General features: G+C 64.8%; 1 protein-coding gene across 2 annotated transcripts in view; it reads right to left on the reverse strand.

Moving 5' to 3' along the window:
- The window catches only part of NOTCH1 (notch receptor 1), a 52055-nt gene that overhangs the window by 21838 nt on the left and 9116 nt on the right, over positions 1 to 21101 (reverse strand). The window contains exons 3-9 of one of the 2 annotated variants that reach the window (XM_030818210.1): positions 7135 to 7397; positions 6274 to 6612; positions 2871 to 2993; positions 2020 to 2253; positions 1566 to 1721; positions 1180 to 1365; positions 698 to 811 (exon numbers count right to left, since the gene is read on the reverse strand). In XM_030818210.1, the coding sequence (XP_030674070.1) occupies positions 698 to 811; positions 1180 to 1365; positions 1566 to 1721; positions 2020 to 2253; positions 2871 to 2993; positions 6274 to 6612; positions 7135 to 7397 (1415 nt within the window). The remainder of the gene's footprint in view (positions 1 to 697; positions 812 to 1179; positions 1366 to 1565; positions 1722 to 2019; positions 2254 to 2870; positions 2994 to 6273; positions 6613 to 7134; positions 7398 to 21101) is intronic. The other variant, XM_030818211.1, reaches the window with a different exon arrangement.

A 21101-nucleotide genomic window follows, 5' to 3' on the forward strand; every position in this document is an offset into this window, starting at 1 on the left:
CCCTCGCTCCCACAGAAGGGGCCTTTTTCCCAAACCGACTGGGTTGCTATGGCTACAGTGGAGCCGGGCTGAGAATGGGGCTCCCCTCGCTCCGGTGTCTGGGACGGCTAATCTACGTCTCGGGAGCCTGGGCTTGGGCCGGCAACGCCTCCCTGGGCTTTGCGCCCTGGCCCCCAGCTCTGGGACAGATGGAAACACCTTTCACCCAGGCCCCTGAGAGTTCCTCCAAGTCCGCCCCGGGCAGCCATCATCTCCATTGCAGGCCAACCTGCCCCACGTGGTTCTCTGCATACCCTTGTGGCTGGCGTGCCATTGGGCAGGGGAAATGGTAGGACAGGGCAGGCTGGCCTCCCTCCCAGCCTCGAGCCCTCAGAAAGCCAGGCTGGAGCCTCCTCCCGGTCTGGGCACTGCAGCTCCTGGTATACCCTTCTCTCCAGGCAGGAGGGGCTGCACCCAGATCAAGGAGGGTCTCCTGGCCTGGGCTCCACCGCGATCCCTGGGCCAGCTCCACTCCCCACTGGGCCCTGCCCTTCCTCCAGGGAAGTCTGACAACACTCCCATCCACTCACGAGGCAAAACCCTCGCTCTCCTGGGAATCTGAACACGACCCACAGCCAGGCCCCTCTCAGGAGGCCGAGGTGCAGACGGCCCAGGGGCAGGGGGCGGGGGCGGGGGCGGGGGCGGGGGCGGCCCTCACCCGTGGGGCACTCGCACTGGAACTCATTGATCTTGTCCAGGCAGCGGCCATTGTGCAGGCAGGGGCTGCTGGCACACTCATCCGTGTTGACCTCGCAGTGCACACCCTCGTAGCCTGTGGGGTGGAGGAACAGTGAGGGGGGCACACGCGGCCCCAGTGCCCCACTGGGCACGGCTGTGGACTTGGGACGGAAACGAACCCTACCTCCAGCCCAATATCCCAGCCACCACGGGCCCCCTGTGCACCCGCTCCCCTGCAGCCCCTGCGGCCCCTGGCCCGGTACCCTCATCTACCTAGCGCCGCCCCCATGCTCTGCTGGCCCTGTGGCCTGGCCTCAGTTTCCCCATGCCCTGTGCAGGCTGTGGGCCCAGAAGGCATAGAGGCTGGGGAAAGGGGAAGCAACCCACAGATGTTCCTGGGGCTGCCCCTCCAAGGCTGCCCAGCCTAGACTCGGTTTCCCGCCCTGGCCCCGGCCGACGCACCGGGCATGCAGATGCACTGGAACTCCCCAATCTGGTCCAGGCAGGTGGCGTCGTTCTGGCACGGGTTCGAGACACACTCGTTGACGTCGATCTCGCAGCGGGGGCCTGTGTAGCCCTGCAGACACTGGCACTCAAAGGAGCCCAGCGTGTTGATGCACTTGCCCGCATGCTCGCAGGGGTTGGCACCTGGCGAGGGCACACGGGTGAGAGGCTGCTCCAGGTACCCTGGCCCCTGCAACACCTCGATGCACACACCCCCCCATCGGACTGGCAGGGTCCCATCCCCCATCCAACCGGGCACCCCCTGAAGCCAGAATCAACTTCCCACCGGTTCTGGGGCCAGGCTGCCACCCCCACCTGGCCGCACCCCCTGTGCCGGCACCTACCCAGCGAGCACTCATCCACGTCCTGGCTGCAGGCCGGGCCCGTGTACCCCGAGGGGCAGGTGCAGATGGCCTTGCCATTGACAGGGTTGGTGTCACAGTTGGAGCCCTCGTTGCAGGGGTTGCTGATGCACGCGTCGTTGAGGTGGCACAGCAGACCTGGGCAGGCAGCGGCGGTCAGTGGGCATGGCCCCTGGGCCAGGCATGGTGCACCACCCACGTTTGGGGTCCATCCCCACTGACACCCCAGGAGGAGGTGCCCGCCATGACCCCATCGGGCGTCCCGTGACACTTGGGACGTTCCGGAAGACTCACGGCGACCACCGGCCTCCCTGACCAGAAAGGCCCTTTCAGGTTATCCTGGGCGCAGGAGGGCCATAGTCCCTGGGTGAGGTCACACAGGTCAGGCCTGGCCCATGTGAGCCCCCCGCGCCCACCTGGGCCTCAGGGCACTCACCTGTGCGGCCATGGGGACACTCGCAGTAGAAGGAGGCCACGCGGTCATGGCAGGTGGCGCCGTGGAAGCAGGCGGCGCTGGCACAGTCATCAATGTTCTCGCTGCAGTCCTCACCAGTCCAGCCGTTGACACACACGCAGTTGTAGCCACCGTGGGTGTTGTGGCAGGTCCCGCCGTTCTGGCAGGCATTTGGCATCAGCTGGCACTCGTCCACATCCTCGGTACAGTACTGACCTGCAGGGAACACGAGCTGTCGGCGCCGGGCAGCTGCCACTCCCCGAGCTCCTTGTCCCCTAAGACACAGGGTGGCAATGCCACCCTCTCCAGGAAGCCTTCCTGGGCTGACTCCTCCACCCACTGCCAGCCTAAATCACTCCTTCCTCTGCAGGCCCAGCACCATGGAGTTGCCTCCTCTTTGTGCTCTGTGGACACCGCTGCATCAGGGTGCACCTTTGCCCGTCACCCCACCAGAGGGTAATTCCCGAATGCAGGGCCTGTCTGTTCATTCAGGTATCCGTGTGACCGGCCCAGGAAGCGTGGCCTGAGTGGGGTGCTGTAGGCCCTCAATGCCAGGACACCCCACTGGGCACAGGGACTGCCTGGGGCCAGGTTGCAAACGGCCCACACAGACCAACCAGGGCCCTGTCTGTGCTGAATCCCGAGGTTGAGGGGCGTCAGACCCTGGCCACGGGAAGTGGGGCCCCCATCATGTTGTCCTTCTCGGCCAACCCCAGCCTGCCTGGCCTGGGACAGGGTCTCAGCTGCTCCCCACTATGCCTGTGAGTGCAGTTTAGTAAGTGGGTAGCAGCCCCGCCCTGGCTACCCCGCCCTGCGGCCACCCGTGTACGTGCCTGTCCACTCTGGCGGGCAGCGGCAGTTGTAGGTGTTCACACCGTCCACACAGGCGCCCCCGTTCTTGCAGTTGTTTCCTGGACAATCGTCGATATTCTCCTCACAGTTCTGGCCGGTGAAGCCTGCCACAAGAGGAGCCGGGTCAGCCTCTTCCCTGAGGTCCAAGCCGGCTCCTGCCTGGACCCCCGACATGCTGCTCTGGACACAAGAGTCTAGCCTCCACGGCCCTGCCCTGGGGCCCCTGGGGTGTGTGCCCATCCCTTGCCTCACTCCAGTGCCCAGAGGGACATGCCCTGCTCTAAAGAATCATTTTGGACAGGGCTGGCTAAACCGGGACTCAGGAACACAGGGTTCCAGAAGATTCTGTCACAAAAACCCTTGGGTCTCTTAAGGGTTTCCGGCAGCTCCTGCACCTGGGTGCTGCCTGCATGCTCAGAGCTCCCTACAATGTCTCAGTAGGGGGGCCACGCACTCTATCTTCAGGGGCTGACACTGGGGCCTGCACTCTGAGCAGCAGGGGACATGGGGCTGGCATGCTGCTGGCTGGCGCAGGCTGGGCCCCCCACAGCCCCAGGGAGGCTGCAGAGACTCAGATGGCCCATCCTCCCTGGGGCAGAGCTCTGGCGCCCACCTTCTCCTCCCCCCCCTCCTCCACAGGCTGCCAGGGCCCCTCCCCCGAGGTGTGGCCTCACCCAGGCCTCCAAGGCAGCCAGTTAGCTATTAATCCGCTCAACTCCTGCTGGTTCAATGATCAACCCAGAAAGGCGCGTTCGGCAACAGCCAAACCTGCAGCCGGTTACTAATTGCCGCCCTCCCGAGATGCCTTTGAACCCCCCTTGCCCTTGGAGCTCCCACCTGCTAAGCCCCTCCCTCTGAGACATTGCCCCACCACCACCACCCCGTCCTGTCCTGTCTGTCCACTGGACCGGAGCAAAAGCAGGCAGCCAGAGACAACCAAAATCCAAAATGCAAATCAGCTTGGAGAGCACCCAAAACCAGACCCCAGCCCTGGCGCGGTGGCTCACGCCTAGAATCCCAGCACTTTGGGAGGCTGAAGCGGGTGGATCGCCTGTTCAAGACCAGCCTGGACAACATGGCGAAACCCCGTCTCTACAAAAAAAAAAAATACAAGAAGTAGCAAAGCATGGTGGTGCGCGCCTGTGGTCCCAGCTACTTGAGGGGCTGAGGCAGGAGGATTGCTTTAGCCTGGGAGGTCAAGGCTGCAGTGAGCTGAGGGCATGTCACTGTGCGCCAGCCTGAGTGACAGAGACCTGTCTCAAAAAAACAAAACAAAACAAAACAAAAAGAGCCTGGAGCCTGAGTCCCCATCCCACTCATGTTGGGACCCTGCACCCCGGCTCTTAGGCAGGTGGGGCCCCTGGCTGGGCCTGCGACCCCGGGGCTGCCCTGCGCAGCGCTGGCTGAGGAACACAGTGGGAAAGAGGGCGGGAAGCCAGTGAGAGCCCTGTGGACCCCAGCTGGACCCTCTGCGACGCAGCCTCGGCCAGTGACCCCACGAGGAGACAGTGCTGACGCACCAGGCAGGTTGTGCGACTCCAAATCCCAGCCAGCTCCCGGGCCTGCAGAGCTCAGGGCTGCCCCCACCTGGGTTCCCCGTGACTCCACACACAGCTGTCTCCTGGGCTCCTGACCACCCAGAGGTGGCTGAGGGCCCTTCAGGGGGCCTGGGTGCAGGGGCCACCTGGGAGAGTCTGAAGCTGGGGTCTGGCAGGCCTGAGTCATTTGGGGAGGCCCCCGGATGGTCATCTCACCCTGAAACGGCCAGACCTCACAGCAGGCAGTGAGCACACCCCTCACCGGACAGGTGACCCAGCCCCCAGCACCCCAGCCTCTGAGATCTGCCCACACTCAAGTGAGTAAACCCCGCCAGGCCCTCCCCTTCCCTCCCTGCCCACTCCCCAGGGCCCTGAGCTGCCCCTACACGGGCAGTGGCTCTGAGCGGGCCCAGCACCCCTGGCATCTCTGCCGCTGGGCCTCACCGGGAGGTCCTCACCCACCCTGCCCAAGGTAGGTGGGCGTCAGGTCTGCATGCAGGTGGCCTTGGACAAGGCCACACACACCCCACCTGCCCTATCCTGAACCATGGCCCCCCGAGAGCTTGGCCCCTCAATCCGTGTGACTGGAGGTAGGGTCCCATGCTGCTAGGAAGGCATCTGAGCTCCCACCAGCAGAAGGGCTCTGCGCCCCACCCTGCAGAGATCCAAGCCGGCCAGGGAGTGCCTGTCCCCATCCCACGCATGCCCAGTGACTTGCAGGAAATGCACACGTCTGGTGTCTGCACGCAGTTGGCTGGGCTCAGCTGACTGGGCAGCCAGGGAGCTTCCCCTTCGCAGGGGCCAGGCCAGCTTGGGGTTTCCAAGGGGGTGGGGCAGCCCTTGGGTCACCCGTGGGTCAGCCAGGACCCTGTGCACCCTCCAGCCCCACCCCTGCCTGAACGCCCTCTCCCCATTCCCACCTAACAGCCATTCTGTGCAGTTGAGATTGGAGGTTTTCTTTTTTCTCTTCTCTTTTTTTTTTTTTTTTTTTGAGACAAAGTCTTGTTCTGTCGCCCAGGCTGGAGTGCAGTGGTGGGATCTCAGCTCACTGCAACCTCCGCCTCACGGGTTCAAGTGACTTTCCTCCCTCAGCCTCCCGAGTAGCTGGGACTACAGGCGCGTGCCACTACGCCCGGCTAATTTTTTGTATTTTTAGTAGAGACAGGGTTTCACCATGTTAGCCAGCATGGTCTCGATCTCTTGACCCTGTGATCTGCCCGCCTTGGCCTCCCAAAGTGCTGGGATTACAGGCGTGAGCCACTGCGCCCGGCCGAGACTGGAGGTTTTCAAACCTCTTCCTTATTTTTAGAGCTGCTGCAAAATTTACTCAAACAAGAACTACAGCAGAGAGGCTCCTACATACAATATGGGGATCAGGGAGCACTGGGGACACGGGCAGGAGGCTGCGCCTACCTGTCACCCCCACCCGCAGGAGACCAGCAGGACAGCAGGAAGGGCCACGGCTCAGGGAAGTGATGGTGCACCCGCAGCTCCCACACCCTCTCCAGCCCCAGCCCCACTCCAGGGGAAACCCCAGGGGTTGCACAAGTCAGGGTGCCTGCACTGGGGGGAGGTAGGGCATCCTACAGCTCGAACGTGAGCTCCAGGGAACTCCAAAGACACAGGCTGGCACCTGGACCCTGTGCAAGCCTCCTCCCAGCACACACCCCACTCCAGACGCGTCCCCCCAACACCACACGCAGTCTGGGGAACTCGCCATCCCGCCTTCCCAACTCCCCGCCATGGGCCCTCCCAGGGCTGCCCCTACACCAGGCACCCCGTTCCCACCCCCTGGGCCTGGCAGCCGGGGAGGGGCTCGTGCACCCTGGCCAGCAGGCAGCACTACCTGGCAGGCAGGCACACTCGTGGGTGACGTCACCCGTGGGGCGGCAGGTGCCCCCGTTCTGGCAGGGCGAGGGGCTGCAGGGCACGTAGGGCCGCTCGCAGTTGGGGCCGGTGTGGGTGGCGCGGCAGACGCAGCGGTAGGAGCCGACCTCGTTGTGGCAGGTGCCTCCGTGGCGGCAAAGCCCGGGGTTCTGGCCGCACTCGTTGACATCCTGCCGGCAGGTGGGGCCATGGAAGCTGGGTGGGCAGTGGCAGATGTAGGAGGCCTCGAAGGGCAGGCATTGGCCACCGTTGGCGCAGGGGTTGGAGGCACACGGGTCAGCCTGCTGGCACGATTTCCCTGGGGACAAGGGGACAAGAGGGTCGTGCTGGCCTCACTGCTCCCCGAGGCCGGGCCTTCCCTCCCTTCAGGCCGCCTGGAGGTGCCAGCCTGGGCTCCACATTAGGTGCTATTTGATCCTTAGGACCTGCCGTGAGACCCGTCGCCTTTGGCAGATGAAGGACCATAGGTCCCAAGAGGCCTGAGCCTGGGCCGTCTCTTCCCAGAGCTGACACCTCCAGACACCCTTCACCCTAACAGGTGAGGGCCATGCACGGCAGGAGGAAGGGGGCAGGGGCGGCCTGGACACAGAGGCTCCCCTTGTCTGGCAGAAACGGGGACAGCAAGGGTTGGGCCAGAGCAAGCAGCTGAAAACGAGGCGATTCCAGGTCTGGGAGGGGGGCAGGGACCCTGGGGCAGGGGCTCCCAATTACTTCCGGGTCACAGACCCGGGCCTGGATCCTGCCAAGTACCTCAAGTTGCATGGGCAGCTGGTGGCGGGCCTGGGTCTGCCCACCCCTCAGGCTGTGGGTCCTCCCTCACCTGACCAGCCGGGAGGGCAGCGGCACTTGTACTCCGTCAGCGTGAGCAGGTCGCAGGTGCCCCCGTTGCGGCAGGGGTTGGTGAGGCAGGCGTTGTCCAGGGGTGTCAGGCAGAGGGGCCCAGAGAAGCCCAGGGGACAGCTGCAGGCATAGTCTGCCACGCCTCCGCGGTCCACCACATGGCATGTCCCGGCGTTCTTGCAGGGGGTGCTGAGGCACGGGTTAGGGTCCTGGCATCGCGGGCCCACGAAGGCCCCGCCACAGCTGTTGGCAGATGTGCCAGGGCGGTTAGTTCCCACCTGCTTCCCCAGAGCCCCCACCACTCAGCACCAGGCACCTGTCATGGGCACAGCTGCCTCCCCCCAAACCCTGGGCACGGGCGCGATGGCTGTTTAGCAGGGCTCCCTTAGGGCTGATAAAATGTTCTGGAACTAGACAGATGCCGCGATTGCACAACTTTGGGAATGTACTGAATGCCACTGAATGAGGCTGAGGCAGGAGAATCACTTGAACCCAGGAGGCAGAGGTTGCAGTGAGCCGAGATCACGCCACTGCACACCAGCCTGGGTGACAGAGCAAGACTCAAAAAAGAAAGAAAGAAAAAGACAAATGACTGCTAACTTGGGGAACAAGCTAGAGACTAGGATGTTCCAGCAGGACCCAGCTTGGACTCCACAGCCCAGGCAGGGGTCTGGGTCTACAGCCGCGGAGAGCCATGGAAAGGAGCCGGGCACATCAGCTCCGTAGAGCCTCTGGGTCTGCAGGCCTATCTGCTTTCCCTTCCAGCTTTGCTGAAGCGAACAGGCATTGCTTGGGCAGTAACAAAGGTCATGGTTTTTCCAACCTTCAGGTGTCAACATGATGGCAGCCATGGAAAGTGTGGATCGGTCCCTTCCTACATGGAAGCTTTTTTTTTTTTTTTTTTTTTTTGAGACGGAGTCTCGCTCTGTTGCCCAGACTGGAGTGCAGTGGCGTGATCTCGGCTCACTGCAACCTCCGCCTCCTGGGTTCAAGTGATTCTCCTGCCTCAGCCTCCCGAGTCACTGGGACTACAGGCACCTGACACCATGCCCGGCTAATTTTTGTATTTTTAGTAGAGACAGGGTTTCATCATGTTGGCCAGGCTGGTCTTGATCTCTCGACCTCGTGATCTGGCCTCCCACAGTGCTGGGATTACAGGCATGAGCCACCGTGCCCAGCCAGGAAGGCTTTCTGATGGGACACCTCATGCTGAGGCCACAATGGGGATGGGACATCTCACGCCAAGACTGCACTGGGGATGCAGGCCGGCCCGTTCCTGCCCACGCTCAGCACCCAGACACGTTTCCCTTTCGGCATTGAGTCTTCATAACTCACATCCAGGCACATCGGCCGGGAGCAGAAGCACCCACGTTACAGCCGGGGAAACCAAGGTGCCAGGAGGAGGCCCCTCTGCCAGGTCTCTGCAACCCCGTCAAGGTGGGCGAAAGGCTGCCCCTCACCCCGGACACACAGTCCAGGCTCAGACAGAACAAGGGGAGCCAGGGAAGGGGTCCTGCATCTCCGCCCAGGCCTGGTCTCACCTGTTCCCTGCGGCGACAGGCACAGAGCTTGCCCCCCCAGCCACCTGCCGTGGTCATAAATCTCCGGCCCCAGTCACTTCCTGGCCTTGCGCTCTGGGGGAAGGTCTGGGACCCGCCGGGCGCCGCTCTTCCCAGTGGTGAAGCCTCTGAAGCAGAACGTGCCACCAGCCCCAGCGGCCCCAGCGGCCCGGGAAGGCAGCGGCCCCATGGCTCGGGCCCTGGGTGGGCATGGCCTCCTCCAGATGGGATGTACAAGGGGAACCGTCCTGCCTTCCAGAGCCCACCTGGGTGGGGGGCTGCGGCGGCCACCTGCCCCAGGACCGGCCCTGGAGCTGCCGGCTTCGCACAGGACCCCCACTGGCCCCCCAAGTCCTCGCGTCCTCCCCCGCTTATTCCCACCCCAGTGTCTCCAATCAAGCCTGTGATATGTGTGGCAGTGGCCTGGGGGGGCCTTACCCCGAGGGGCTTGTGGAGGCTGGGGGTGGGGGTTCCTGTGCGTTTCTCAGCAGCCAGCCACGCCCCTGTCCCAAAGGCCCAGGAGGCATCTGTCTTCCCTGAAGGCTTTTAGCCGTGGCCACGGCTTGGGTAGAGAGAACGCAAAAGGGCCACTCTGGCCGACCATCTGTTGCCAGAAGCCAAAAGTCCCAAACCAACTGGCTTAAAGAAAACACATGTCACCCCCTCCAAAGGGACTCTGGGGAATTCAGTCAGGCCTTGCTACGGCTCCTGCCAGCCCAGTGAGTGACGGGCACAGCCCCAGAATGAGGATCCCCCTCCTCCATCCCATGTGGCTGGTCACTCCAGGGCTGCAGTGACAGACCTGCCTCTCTGGGCACCTGTGGGGAAGGCAGACGTGGCTCCCACTGAACGCAGATCCAGTTACAGGCTGGTGGGTCCCCGAGGTGGAGTGGCCGCTGGGAACCCGTGGAGCCCACAGGCTGGGCTGAGCTGGGCTGTGGCCACAGGAGGGGCGCCCTCCATCCACATAAATGCCCCATTGTCAGGCGGGAGTTGGCCGCAGCTCCCGCTTGGAGAAAAGGCCCTTTTTTCTTTCCCAGCCGCTGACGAAGTCGGCAGGGGGTGGGTACAGGACAGAGGGCGCTCGGTCATCAAAGCTGGGGCTGGAGCCTCCTCAGCCTGGCCCATGCAAGCCAGTCCCCTGCCTCCCCGCCCCTCAAGGCTCCAAGGAGCGGGAAAAGCTCACCTGCTGGGCAAGACAGGGAGGCGGGGCAGGGGAGGCCCACCCCACAGCTTTAGGGGACTCCACATGAGCTGCCCAGGGGACCCCAGAGGGGAGACGGTGGAGGTCCGAGCCCCTAGAGCAGTCTCCCACCAAGTGCCCTGAGGTCACAGGACATTGGCTGTCTGAATGGACCACGACGCTCTGCCTGGACACCAGGCCCCACTCCCCACCCTGAGTGCGGACCCCAACGTGGAGGACTGTGGGAGAATCTGCCCAACCGGATGCATCCCAGTTAACGAGGCTGTATCACGCCGGGCCAGCAAGAGGAAAACACGCCCCATAAATCAGGCGTCGGTGCTCGGACAAAGGGCGGCTGGGAGCAGGTGTCGGACGTGGCGGCAGCTGCTCCCAGCGGGTGGGGCAGGAGCCCCTGCCGGAGGCCTGAGGAGGCTCCCGTGGGGAATGCAGGCTGAGAGGGCTCATTGTCCGCCCCCACTCCCAGCCTGGGCATCGGACACCACAGGGAAGGCCCCTGCCACGGCCCCACAGCCACGGCCTGGAGGTGCCGCGAGACGCGCTAGCTGGGGGGAACCGGGCCCAGCCTGGAGAAAGCTTTGAGCCAGGTGTGGGGGTCTGGGTGTGGGGGGCAGCTTTGGGCCCAGTCTCCCGCTGCTGCTGTGGGCAGCCTCCAGCCTGTGCCCGCCCGTCTGTACCTCTCTCCCACCTGGCCACAGAGCTGGAGTGCCCTACAGACACCGAACACCTGCCCTCCGCACAGCACCCAGACGTCCCTGAGAAGGTGGGAGGGACCTCAGGCCTGCAGCATGGCCATGGCCAGGACCACCAGCCTGTGAGCAAACCCCTCACGGCCCTGGGGCTGGCCACACCCCCAGTACCCAGGCCACTGTGTCTTCAACGCCGTCCCGGAGGGCGGGTGGGTGTGGGCCTCGAGGTGGGCACCAGGGCTTGGTCGAGTGAGGTGGCACCCAACAGCCGCCGTGCCCACGGGGATCCTCAGGGCTTCCATGAGTGACCTGCACCCCACCTTCCACCGTCCCTGCATCTCCTCCTGTCAGGGGTGGTGGGGAGACCCCTCTGGGGCTAAAAAGTGGAGCTTGAGATAGGGAATGCCAGTCTCCCCCCACTGGACGAGACAGCTGCCCTGTCCACCAAGCCACCCAGCTCTTGGGCTCCCACGGAGGAGACCCAGCCCACACCAGGTGTGCCCCCATGGACTCCCCTTCCGTACGTCCCTCTTAGGGTCACCCGGCACCTGCCTGTCCCATCCCCCATACTCAGTGGCCTGGCGGCGCAGGGGTAACCTGTCCTGTCTGGGCCCTCCGCAGGTGAGCGGTGGGCGGGGGCTCCAGGAGGGCTGCGGGGGGAGGGTGCCAAGTGGCCCCGGCGCCTGCTGTGCCACCACCAACACTTTGTTCCCGCCTCTGTATTTCCACTGTGCCGCTCCCACCCTCCCTGCCAGGGCCGCTCCATAGAAATGCGACTCCAGAAAGCAGCGGGAGGCAGATGCTGCCGAGACCTCTCACCCAGGACTAATTCTAAATTGTGCTGTTTTCCTTTCTAAGCTAAGCAGCCATCTGCCACCCCCAGGGGACAGACGACAGTTCCCTCCGCCCCAAAATGAGAAGGAGGGGTGAGAGGGACTCAGTGGGGGCAGGACTCACTCACTTCCTGCCCTCAAGGAGTTTATGGTCATGCAGGGCCAGGGATGGGGGTACAGGCGGAGGCCAAGCAGAGGGGTGGGGGTGTGTGGTCAGCTGGACCCAACCCAGCGGGGGGGTCGGTGATGTGGCTGGCGCTGCACCAGCAACAGGAACCAGAGACCCTGGGCGGGAGGGGTGCTTCCCATGGCTCCACCAGGTGACAGCATCACCCAGGGCAGGGATGGGCAGGGACAGTGGAGGGACGGGCAGGGACAGTGAGGGGGACGGGCAGGGACAGTGAGGGGGAGGGACAGTGAGGGGGACGGGCAGGGACAGTGAGGGGATGGGCAGAGACAGTGGGGGGATGGGCAGGGACAGTGGGGAACGGGCAGGGACAGTAGGGGGATGGGCAGGGACAGTGGGGGGACGGGCAGGGACAGTGGGGGGACGGGCAGAGACAGTGGGGAACGGGCAGGGACAGTAGGGGGATGGGCAGGGACAGTGGGGGGACGGGCAGGGACAGTGGGGGGATGGGCAGGGACAGTGGGGAACGGGCAGGGACAGTGGGGGGACGAGCACGGACAGTGGGGGGGACGAGCACGGACAGTGGGGGTGACGGGCAGGCACAGTGAGGGGGACGGGCAGGGACTGTGAGGGGGATGGGCAGGGACAGTGAAGGGATGGGCAGAGACAGTGGGGAGGAGGACAGTGGGGGGACGAGCAGGACAGTGTGGGGGGTGGTCAGGGACAGTGGGGGGTGGGCAGGGAGAGTGTGGGGAGTGGGCAGGGACAGTGGGGGGGTGGGCAGGAGAGTGGGGGATGGGCAGGGACAGTGGGGGATGGGCAGGGACAGTGGGGGGGATGAACAGGGACAGTGAGGGGATGGGCAGGGACAGTGGGGGGGTGGGCAGGACAGTAGGGGGATGGGCAGGGACAGTGGGGGACGGGCAGGGACGGTGGGGGGACGGGCAGGGACAGTGTGGGGGAAGAGCAGGGACAGTGCGGGGGTACAGGGAATAGGCGGGACAGTGGGGGATGGGCAAGGACAGTGGAGGGACGGGCAGGGACAGTGGGGGGGACAGGCAGGGACAGTGGGGGGAGACGGGCAGGGACAGTGCGGGGGCCTCTCCGGTGCACAGGAGCTGCACTTCCCAGAGCGGAAGGAAGGGCCCTGCACACCCTGGCTCCCTGGGAAGGGAAGGGGAGGAGCTGCCTGGCTGAAATCAGCATCTTAACACACCCCACCTGTTCCCCAGCAGCGCCACAGGTCCAGCCCCACCTGCCCTCCTTGGGCCTCACTGCCAATCCCGGCCCACTGTCCCGCCACAGAAGCCCAAGGGTCCCCTGGCAGCAGTGTGGTCCCTCACAGGGCAATAAAGGGGGGTCTTCTCCTCCCCAGACACCCCCAACAGCTGCTGCTCCCAGGGAGCCCATGGCCACGTCCTGCAGGAGCCAATTGCTAGGCGCCAGCCTGAGGGTGCCGCTGCCCCTGGGACCCCTCCTTCACCAGCGGGACCTGCCCCCAGCCTCAAGGGGCTTTCTGCCCAGAGGGGAGTCTAGGACGCCCACTGTGCCTGCTCCTGTGACGGCAGGGGCACCCCCACGCCCTCCCCAGACCCAGATCCTGCCGTGCTCTGCTAAGACCCAGCAAGGCTGGCCACCTTCTACCTATGCCACTGACAGTGGGCCCCACCAGGTGACCTGGGCCACACAGACAGGCCCACCCATCGGCCTGCCCAAGCAAATGGGGCCATAAATGGACTGGCCGGGGGGACACTGTGACTCCCTACTGGAGACGGGGACACAAGGCCAGACCCGGGTGGGGACGCTTCCTGAGGCAGGCTTCCATGAGGCCAACGAGCCCAGCTCTAGCCCAGACCAAGGCTTCTGAGGGCAGGAGGAGTCCTGGGACCTCAGCCCCTCCCTTGGGCAGAAGCTAGTCCAAGTTCCCCCAATCCCAGTGGGCACCACCCACCTTCCAGGAGGCACTGGCTGCTAAGAAATGAGCTGGGCAGGGGGCTCGGGGTCCCACCTGGGGTCCTGTCCCACTGGAATGGCCAAGCAGCCCAGCCCTGCGGGACGGAGGAGCCTTGGGAAGACGCTGGAAACTCGCTGCTCACAGCCCCTTCCCTAGCCTCCCCAAATCCCCCAGAACAAAGGGCTACAGCAAGGGAGGCCCCGGGCTCCTCAAACCTGCCAGGACCCTGTGTCCAAACCCCTGTTCAAACAGCTGGCTGGAGCCTCCGTGGTGGCTGGGAGGCCTTGAAAGGTGCCCTGCAGCCGCTGGGTCTTTCTTGCCTTTCTGCTCCCGTCTTCCTTCCCTACCTTGGACCGGAGAGAGGGATGCAGGCACCGAGGGGGCCAAGGGGGCCCATGGCACCCCAGCATCGCCAGGCCTGCTCACCGTTGCGGCACAAAACCACGAGTTTGGGGGCTGCAATGTGGGATGCCTGCCTCCAGCCACCACCTGCGGTCCCACCTGAGCTGTGGTCTTCCCCAGCCCCTGCAGCCGTTGGGCTGGAGCTGCTGAAAGCTGCACAGGGGCCCTGCCCCGGCTCCCAGGGCCCCAGGAAGGAGGAAAGGGGCAGTGGGGGCTTCAGGGAGGCGGGGGCCCAGAAAAGGAGCCAGCCCCAAACAGCCGCCGCTCCTGAGACAGCGGGCAGCAGGGGGCGGAGTTGGGTGGGGCAGGGGTCGCAGCCAGCCCGCCACAGCGCAGGGACCCAGCCGGGGCCTGAGCCAGGGCCAGGCTTTCCGGCCCAAACAGCTGTTGCCGGCACCCCCGGCTCTTTTGTCTGCAAATCTTTTCCCCCAGTTGCATCCTCGGATGGTTTAAAATGTGCTGAAGGAGGAAGTGCAGGAAGGCCAGGTTTCCTCCTCTGGCTCCGGGGAAACCCTTTGTGTGGGAGGCGGGATGGGGACAGAACCTGTCCTCCCGGGAAGCCACCTTTCCCGCAGCCAGGAAAACAATGCCCTCACCCGACGTGGGAACGGCTGCCCGCATCTGACGGACAGAAGGCCTGTGGAGATGGTGGAGCTGGGGTGGCCACTCTGGGGGACATGTGGCCAGCCCCTCCCCCAAATGCCAAGGCACAGCCCAGCAGGCTCTGAGACACCAGTAGCCAGGTGTCACCAAAGTGCCCCGAAGGCTGTTTGGAGTGTGAAAAATGCCCGCTGCAGCCCCACCCGTTGCTCCACTGAGGGAATTTCCCACGCGGACCCCCCAAAAGCAGGCATGTGCCTCCTGCCCTGGGTCACCCCAACGGCCCCTAGGGACCCATGTGGACAAACCTCTTGAGCTGGAGAGGCCAAGATGGTCATGACACGCCGGGCCTCTGCTCCCAAGAAGACCCAGCCCAGCCCTGCACCCCAGGATGGCTCAGAGGCAGGGAAGGCAATGGACAGGCCCACAGCAGCGCTGCTGGAGGGCTCAAACCACACTCCATGAATGAAGTCAGGCATCACAGGCTGCGCTCCGGGCCAGCGCCAGACATGTTTCTGGCAACTTCCCACCACCGCTCCCGAACAGATCCTGTAGCTGGGGGTGGCAGGAAGGGACTGCCCAGAGGGGCTCCTGTTCTCCTCTGGAGTGAGCCCCACAGCCAGCAGGGAAGTCACCCGGAGGTGCTGGCTCCATGTCCAGTGTCCTTGTTAAGAACGCTGCAGGGAGGGGAGGGATCCCGAGACATCTGTCTGGCACACACCAGCCCAGCAATGAAGAAACTGAGCCCACGCCCCTCCAGGCCTGACCTACACTCAGGCTTTCCAAGCTCTGTCTCATGGGACCCCCACAACCGCCCTGGGGGCGTGTAATGGGCCCATTTCACAGGTGAGAAAATGGGGCAGGTATGCCCAGCACACCACCCGGGTCTGAAGGCAGCTCAGAACCACTCCCGCTGATGGGGACCAGAGCGGGACAGGGCAGGGCAGGGCAGGGCAGCTCCCCATCGTGGCGCAGGAGCGGCAGAAGCTCTCTGGGAAAGAGGAGGAAGACGCGTGTCCCCAGAACCCCCGGCCCCACCCGGACTGTCTGGATGTTTCGCCTGACCACCTGATCTCCCAGGACCGGGAAGTCTGGAGCAGACAAAGCATTCTTACAGCTCCACCGAAACACAAAACCCTGGGGTGCTGGGGGCAGGGCCCTGGGCGAGAGAGACCCAGCCTCCCGCTCCCCTTCCTTCCTCCCACCCAGCAGGAGGGCACCGATGCCCCTTCACCCACAGCACCCACGGGGCATCGGCACTGGTGACGAGGGACAAAGCCGAAGCCCACGCTGCCGGAGGAGCACTCCTGGCCTTCCGGGGTCAGACGCCGCCCTCCTGCGCCTCCTCCCGCCCGTCCCGGGAAACTGCCAGGACACCTCTGTGCTGCCTCCCGACTCGGCCACAGATGGACGGTGGCTTCAGTGGTGGGGTGGCCCCAGAGGTCACCTCATCCCCATCACACCCACCGGCTCCCTGCTCTCTGACCACACGAGGCACAGAGGGGCCTCCGAGCCCAGGAATGCTCCTCTTGGAACACCCCTCGCCTGCCGGCCCAGTCCCAGCGCCCAGCCCGGCTCACACGCAGGCCCACTGTGCCCCTGGCACCCCCTCAGAGCCTCACTCTGCCCAGGCCCAGCGTGGTCACCGGGCGCCTGGGACACCGCACACTTGGGAAGTGGGATCCAGGCAGGTGCCCGCAGCCCTGGGAGGGGCCCATGAGGAGGGGCGCCCGGGGGAGGGGTTTGCAGTGCCACACCCTGGGGGACACCAGGGTGTCCCAGGACAGCTGGCACAGGCTGGGGACTGTCTGGGGTACCTTTCCCTGTGGGGAAAGTTGGGGATTCTTGGGCTGGACCTGGCAGGTCCTAAAACTTCTGCCCCTCCAAGGCACTGAATAATGCCCGGCCTCGCCCAGTGCCTCGTGGCCTCGCCCAAATATCCCGCAATACCTCACCCAATACCGAAGGACCTCGCCCAAATCCCACATATGACCTGGATCAAATAGCACACAACCACATGCAAATCCCACATGGTCTCCCCAGAGCCTGTGGCTGGGGCTGGCCTCTGGGAGAGACCTTCCTGGAGGGGCCCCCACAGCACCAGGAAGGGGCTCCAGGGTGGATGACATAGATGACACATCCCCGGGGGAACTGGCCGTGCCGCCCGAGACCCAGCTACACCTCCCACAGCCGCCATGACTCTGCAGCCAACTCAAAAGAAGGCTTAACAATTCGAGGCAGTCGCCCGGCCGCAAGGAGCAGCCAGAGCTGTCAGGAGCCCCGGGGGACACTTCATGGTCCTGCCCGCTTCCCATCTCCTAAGGAGGGAGCTCAGAGAGGTGGCGGCGGCCCAGGGTCGCCAACCCACGTGGGGGAAAGAAGCCCGTGGCCTGTGTTGTTGACCCAGCGCCACCCCACGCCTGGAAGGGGGAAGGTCTGCTGGGGTGGCCGGCCTGGACTGCAACCCCTGCAGGCTGGAGCCAGGGCTTCCAGTTACCAGCAGCCACCCACCTGCCTCCACCTCCATTCCCAGTGCCCACCTGGCCCCAGGGCTGCCGGCAGCCCAGCCAGGCCCGTCCACCAGAGAGCTGCAGAGCTCTGTGCTGGGCCACACCCTGGAGGCTGCCAGGACAGGACCTGGCCACGGCCTGAGCCCTGCCACCACATGGACCCTGGACACTCAGCCCCTTCTGGCCTCCCCACCTGGCTGTCCATCAGACAGGAATGAGGCCAGCCTCCTTCTGACCACTGAAGGGGAAGTAGGAGGGGCCACCACCAGGGGCTGCACCCCGGGAGCTGGGACCAAGCCAGGTCCCTCTGTAAGGATGCAGAGTGGAGGCCCAAGGGGCAGACTCTGGCCCAGCCCCCTCTGCGCACCAGCCAGCTCCCAGCCTGAGCTCAAGCATCTCTTACTGAAAAGCCGTCAGGGAAACCACACATGTTCAACCCCTGGCTGCTCCCCTAAACCTCTCATTTCCAGTAACTGTGTGTTTCCGCTCGTCAACAGCTGAAACCGGGCGGAACTTGTGGGGCCCCGCCACGCGGCCCTGCTGTGCGGCACGGGGCTCATCTGTCCCCTGGCTGCGGGGAGTCAGCTCTCACCGCCCACCTCCTTCCCAGATAGTCTCTGTGCCCACTCAACGGCCCGGCAAGCCCGGCCCCTGCCCTGCCACAGGCCGGCCAGGGTCGGGGCGTGAGCTGCTGCCTCCCGCAGGGTCCAGGGCAGGACACTCGTCTGACGCTTGGGTGGGGCAACAGCACCTCCTCAGGGCCTCGGCCCCTGGGCAGGCTCGGTGACCATGGGCCTACAGCAGGGAAAATTCTGGGCCAAAAGCTCCAGCCTCCTACTAAGGCATCTGTCTGCAAATGCACCTTAACCTGACCGCCTGGGCTGTGGGGGAATCTGTTTCAGGGAAAGTGAGGGACGCACCAGTTTCCTCCTTTGGACTTGATGAGGCACGAACGCGTCTCTAATAAAGCCAGGTCTCCCCGCCATGGCTCACTGGGCGGGAGCCTGCGGCTCAGGCCGAGTCATGCTGGGTAACCCCAGTACGGGGAAGAGGGCAGGAGGCTGGGAGCCACCGCCTCTGTGCCCAGTTGTCATCTCGGCACAATGGTGACCGTCGGCTTCGTCCTGCCCTCCACGTCTGAGGGCTTTTGGGATGTGGCGGGGGACGGGGGAGTCCACTTCTCAAACCCAGAGCATCCTGCAGGGCCGCTGCACTCACAAAAAGGCCGACTCAACACAGGACCTGCCTCCCCGGGCCTTGGCTCAGGCTGGGGCGAGGCTGGCCTCCTATGCTACCTGTGGAAGAGTTTGTTCTGCAAATTGACAGTGTCAACAGAATGTCAAGGGGGCATTTACCCAGCTTTAAACAACCAATTCAAGCCCTTCAGAGACGCACAACGGACACCCAGGCCAGGGGACAGCGTAGACAGGGTCGACATCTGATGACAAACTCTCATCTGCCGATTAGAGCACGGTCGGGGCGTGTCGCTAACCTCAGTGCCAGGCGGAGCAGAAGGAACAACACAACTATTTCTTGGGGGAAAATCTCAACAAGGAACCTAGGAGCTGGCAGGCCTCCCACTGGGTGAGAACAGTGCCCACCTGGTGCCCACCGGTCTGAACAGCCCCGCGCAGGTGAGGCCGGGTGAGTGTTCTGTGGCCATTGGTCCCCACTGTGGCGGTAGGCGCTGTGGGGGAAGGGTCCAGGCAGCATCTGGGCCTGGCCTGATCTGGAGACATCCTTGGTACTGGCCACTCACAGACTGTGATTGCGAGGAGCCCGATGGGGCCGCTGTGTGTGCCTCGGAACTGCAGGTGTGGGTGTCAGAGGCAAAGCCTCCCCTGTGCACGCCCAGCACATCAGAGCCCCCCAGTCCCTCCCCACAGAGCCCCCCAGTCCCTCCCCACAGAGCCCCCAGTCCCTCCCCACAGAGCCCCCCAGTCCCTCCCCACAGAGCCCCCAGTCCCTCCCCACAGAGCCCCCGAGTCCCCTTCCCACAGAGCCCCCAGTCCCTCCCCACAGAGCCCCCCAGTCCCTCCCCACAGAGCCCCCAGTCCCTCCCCACAGAGCCCCCAGTCCCTCCCCACAGAGCCCCCAGTCCCTCCCCACAGAGCCCCCCACTCCCCTTCCCACAGAGCCCCCAGTCCCTCCCCACAGAGCACCCCAGTCCCCTTCCCACAGAGCCCCCCAGTCCCTCCCCACAGGCCCCACTGGACACCAGGCCCCAGACCTCCTTCCAGGAAATTGCAGGAACCACAGCAGGGCAGCCCCACAGGCCAGACCTCAGGGAACCGCTGCCCCACCCCCGCCCCAGAGAGCCCTGGTGTCTGGGCCGCAGTTGAGGCTGAGGGGCTGGGGACTCGGAAGATGGGATCTCCCGCCTAGGGGGTGCAGCCAGGTGGGAGGGGCCAGGCCCCCAGGGTTCACAAGGCCCCTTGGGGACCCACGCAAAGCCACTGCTTTGCATTAGGGAGGGCGTGCGGAGAGGGCCCTGTTTAACTACACGGGCTCAATCTGGAGTGTAGATGGCAGGACGCCCCTGACCCTGGGCCCCTGAGCCTGTGAGTGGGGGGTTCAGAGGTGAGGCCTCTACAGAAGTCTCCCTCCCAGGGGCAATGGGTGCAGGGTGGGGGGAGCACTCAGGATCCCTCCCAGAGGCAATGGGTGGAGGGTGGGTGGAGGAGGGGGGAGCACTCAGGATCCCTCCCAGGGGCAACAGGGGCAGGGTGGGGGAGCAGGAAGGGCAGGGGGGGGAGCACTCAGGATCCCTCCCGGGGCAATGGGTGCAGGGTGGGGGGAGCACTCAGGATCCCTCCCGGGGCAATGGGGGGGGGGGGGCCAGATGGGGCAGGGTGGGGGGGAGCACTCAGGATCCCTCCCGGGGCAATGGGTGCAGGGTGGGGGTGGCAGGGGGGGGGGGGGAGCACTCAGGATCCCCCGGGCAGGGGCATGGGAGCACTCGGATGGGCAGGGTGGGGGGGAGCACTCAGGACCCTCCCGGGGCAATGGGTGCAGGGATGGTGGGGGGGGAGCACTCAGGACCCTCCCGGGGCAATGGGTGCAGGGTGGGTGGAGGGGGAGCACTCAGGATCCCTCCCAGGGGCAATGGGTGCAGTCGGTGGGGGGGAGCACTCACGATCCTTCCCAGGGGCAACAGGTGCAGGGTGGGGGAGCACTCACGATCCCTCCCAGGGGCAACGGGTGCAGGGTAGGGGGGTGCACTGAGGACACTGCTGGGGAGTTTCTCCTCCCAGAATTCCACAGGTCTTGGAGATACACTGAAAGCAACCCCCCCCCAAATGCTGGGGCCGCCTATAACCACCCTGCATCACCCCTGGGGCAACCAGGCACCACGATGCTGACACACACGCATCCGCCCAACAGGGAGAAGTCCCCCAGCTGCCCGCAGATGCGGCCTCGCTGTCAAGGGCCACTGGCTGGCCTGGTGCCCTGCAGGGGACATGGCGCTTCCCTGTCCCAAGGGCAACTCGGAGAGGACACCATCTGTGTCTCAGAATGAGGGGCCAGGCTCCCAGCTCTCTCCCGTGTCACACGGGCCTGGGTCTGGGCCAGGGTATAGCCAGTCACTCTAAGCTGACCCTGAGGGTCCAGGGGGAGAAGCAGCCTGAAGCCAATCACACAGAGCCCTGTCCGGGGAAGGGAAGGCCCCGGAGCAGGCAGACCGGGCGGGTGGGGGCTGAGATGCCCGCCTGCCCCCTGGATGTGTCCAAAGCCTCACTGCCCCCCGCTGCCCCAGCCCCTGCCGCTCCTTTGGTCTGGAGCTCCCTGCTGCTGACCCTGTCCCAGCCAGCGTGGAAGCTGCTCTGTGGTGGGCCTCACTTGAAGGCCACGGCAGGTGCACCCAGGTGGGGTCCCACAGCACTGACTATGCCCGCAGGAGGCCATGAAGGCTGCAGTGTCCACCCCCAGCTTGTGGCCAAGCCCGTCCGTCCTGCGGCCTGGTTCTTAAGCGGCATGCTCCTCCCCTGCCCAGGGGGGCCTGCATCTGCTGTGTCCACCTACATCCCAGGGTCCAGCATGTAGTAGATGCTCAAGAAAGACCCTCTACCCT

This window comes from Nomascus leucogenys, chromosome 8 (genome assembly GCF_006542625.1).
Source record: "Nomascus leucogenys isolate Asia chromosome 8, Asia_NLE_v1, whole genome shotgun sequence".
Classification (NCBI taxonomy): Eukaryota; Metazoa; Chordata; class Mammalia; order Primates; family Hylobatidae; genus Nomascus; species Nomascus leucogenys.